The sequence below is a fragment of the Raphanus sativus genome, chromosome 9 (assembly GCF_000801105.2).
Source record: "Raphanus sativus cultivar WK10039 chromosome 9, ASM80110v3, whole genome shotgun sequence".
NCBI lineage: Eukaryota > Viridiplantae > Streptophyta > Magnoliopsida > Brassicales > Brassicaceae > Raphanus > Raphanus sativus.
In genome coordinates this window covers 36,724,972-36,728,011 of record NC_079519.1, presented here as the reverse complement: position 1 = coordinate 36,728,011, position 3,040 = coordinate 36,724,972, and the positions used below count along the sequence as shown (strand labels likewise).

Sequence of the window (3,040 nt, the reverse complement as noted above, 5' to 3'; positions counted from 1 at the left end):
GGCCGAAATTCATCCTTGGATTCTCCATCACTATAGGCACCTAACGATTACCCTGTTTAGTATATAAAAGAACTATAAATGTTGTAAAGATAATTAATAGTATTGAAGCACATTAAAATATATATGTATGAACTTTAATTTTATTAAGATATTGAAGAACTATGTATCCGTATAATGAGTAATTGGTGATCGATGATGGTGCGTCTAAAAGATAGTCCTCTTTTAGGCTCTCAGATTCATAGCTGTTTCCTTCTTTTTTTTTGTGTCAGAGGTAGTGTTATTTGGAAAGATTATAAAATATCTAAACATCTAAATAATTAGGGGGAAAAGAAGAACCTAAAAGGTAAAATCTCTTTCAACCTTCATATATAATGTTCGTGAATGGTGTTAAAAAAAAAAAAGGTTCGTACATAAAGCTAAGTTGAAACTAAACTAAACAAATCTCTGCATGAACATTAATCTCAATCCATATAATTAATCGCCCGACCCGCTAATGATACATAATTATACAAAATGAAACACCTCAAAAAGTCAAATGTTTATTGAAAAATGCACATAACTAATTTGGCCCATTGAAGTAACTTGCATCTTCTGAATTAACAAGAGAAGTTATGTCCTCCCAACTTATTGTGCTTTGATCTGCGGATGTACTCGTCGTTCCTCCGGCCAAAGCCGCCCCAGCGCCAGCTAATGATGAGTAGAATTTTGTGCCCTCGTTGGTCTCAAGATTCGCTATGTTGTTGTTTAAGAACATATCGCTGCTTGCTTCTGTCTGAAGATTACTACTCCCAAACCATTGAAAAATCTCTTGCTGCTGATGTTCATTTTGATCACCACTTGTGTTTGGTAATGGAGAATTTGTGCTGCTACTCATGATAGCAAAATCCCCTTCTCCTCCTCCTTCTCCTGATCCTAAGTAGTAATAAGGATCTAACAAAAGCTGAGAGAAGGAGACATCAAAAGGGTTTGTGATAGAATCTTGATGCTGATGATGATCAGGGTTTGTTCTCTCCGGTTCTTCTTCAATCTTGACCATGTTATTGAGAGCGATCGGTTGCTTTTGTTCTAGGTTGCAAGACGGTGACGTTTGGTAGTAGTTACAGTTTGTTGGTTCCATCATCACAAGAGGTACTTGATGAGGAGGAAGCTGTTGTAGTAATGGCCATGGTGATGATCCAAACATGTTTTTCAGATAAAGATCCGTACTACCATTTTGTCCTTGTTGTTGCCTCTTCATCATCACCATCTCTTGCTTCATTCGAGCTTCTTGGAACTCTTTCCTTTGTTTGCTTAGAAGCTTCTTCTTCAGCCTCGTGTTCCAGTAGTTCTTGATATCGTTGTCCGTTCTTCCCGGCAGTTGTGCAGCAATTATAGACCACCTTAAGGAAGTTAAGTGAACATATATTCAAGACCAGAGTCATAATTTGATAATATTCACCATCTGATATATAAGTATGTAGTACCTGCTACCAATAGTAACATAGAGGTTACAAATGATGTTGTCTTCTTCCTCAGAGAAGCCACCATGTTTGATGTTTGGTCTCAAATAGTTGAGCCACCTTAGCCTGCAACTCTTCCCACATCTCCTTAGACCTAAACCATGCACATACATAGACATTTATATATATATATCACTAAGCACATATATACACTTTAAGAACATACAAAACGTCTCAAATAATTTGAAAATTTAGTACGAATTTTAAACAAAATAGATTTAAGTGCATACCAATCTTCTGAGGTAAAGCGATCCAGTTGCCTCCTGTACCACTATTCTCGATGTAATCTTTGAGTTTGGCATCTTCCTCAGGAGACCAAGGCCCTTTCTTCACGTTGGCTTTGTCACAACAAGGTGCCCTTCCCATCGTATTGATTCTTGACTCTTGATCTTATTCTTATTGTATCTCTTTCTCAATTATGTTGATGTTGAAGAGGAGGAGGATGATGGTGTGTGATGGTGCGTGTGTGAGGTTATATATACATACGTTGAAGTGTGTGTAATGGAGAAAGTATATGATGTGAATGTAGAAAATAAAAAGGAGAGAGAGTATATAATAGCCTGGAGGAGATTGTCCTTCCTGTGATTGAAGATGTCAAAAAGTAACGGATTAAAATAAGAATGATTCAAAAAGTGACTATGAATTGAAAATTTTCGTGACATATATATACAATAAAAACACTATAAATTAATAAAGTTGAGACTTTGATATTTTATATATTTATAGAGTTATTAATTTACAGAAATTTTCTTTTTCAGATATATATATATATTTTTTCTTGTAACACTTATTTGTAACAGAGATTTATATATATTTTTTAAATGGCTTTCATGTATACATATGAAGAAGACTTCATTTTAGGGTATATGTATTGCTTAACTTTTATTGATACAAGTTTCATATTGTTTATATTTGATTATTTGGGGGTATATGGTAAATATAAATTCCTTTAAGTGTAAAACAACAAAATAACATTAGTATATTTAGAGAGAATAAGAAATAATAATGATAGATTTCACATGAATAAAAATAAACTATGTAATATATTGATTATATTTATATAGATGTTAGGAACACTGATTATTAATTTATGTTTATATTGGATAATATATTTACATAAGATTATTGATAAATTATTATTTTATCGAATTATGTCAAATTTTACAGAACTAATTCAGGACCAGTGAACTTTATTAATTTATAATTTTTTATTAATTTATAGAATATTAATTTATAGAGTTTCCGGTGGTAGAGAAGAGAGAAGAGAGAAGGGAGAGACTAATGTTTTTCTCTTTTTGTATCTGCTCCTCTATCAAAAACTAGAGATTCAATATCATTACTATTTAATTTTAAAGACATAAAGAATTTGTCCTTCACAAATTATTTATATACCAAAGACGCAGAATTTAAGGGCGAATATGAATGATCTTTAAATTTTTGTAATAAATGTAACGAAATTTTAAGTTGAAAAACAAGATAAAGATATAAAAATTATTTTGTAATATTGCATCAGCCGCATCTAATTCTAAATTTATACTTCA

The 3,040-nt window shown here is 32.3% G+C and overlaps 1 protein-coding gene across 1 annotated transcript; it reads right to left on the bottom strand.

Annotated features, from left to right (window-relative positions):
• Nucleotides 1-341: 341 nt before the first annotated feature.
• On the bottom strand, nucleotides 342-2,087 carry LOC108826788 (transcription factor RAX3). Its single transcript, XM_018600144.2, has 3 exons — nucleotides 1,730-2,087; nucleotides 1,464-1,593; nucleotides 342-1,379 (listed from the first exon to the last, which is right to left on the bottom strand). Exons 1-3 carry the CDS (start codon nucleotides 1,863-1,865, stop codon nucleotides 560-562), a joined length of 1,086 nt encoding a protein of 361 aa, XP_018455646.1. The 5' UTR covers nucleotides 1,866-2,087; the 3' UTR covers nucleotides 342-559.
• Between the last annotated feature and the right edge of the window lie 953 nt (nucleotides 2,088-3,040).

Coding starts and splice junctions, on each gene's coding strand:
- LOC108826788 (XM_018600144.2), bottom strand. CDS start 1,865: ATGGGAAGGGCACCTTGTTGTGACAAAGCCAACGTGAAGAAAGGGCCT. Junction 1,594..1,729: donor CGCTTTACCTCAGAAGATTG/GTATGCACTTAA, acceptor TGCATGGTTTAG/GTCTAAGGAGATGTGGGAAG. Junction 1,380..1,463: donor TATGTTACTATTGGTAGCAG/GTACTACATACT, acceptor AACTTCCTTAAG/GTGGTCTATAATTGCTGCAC.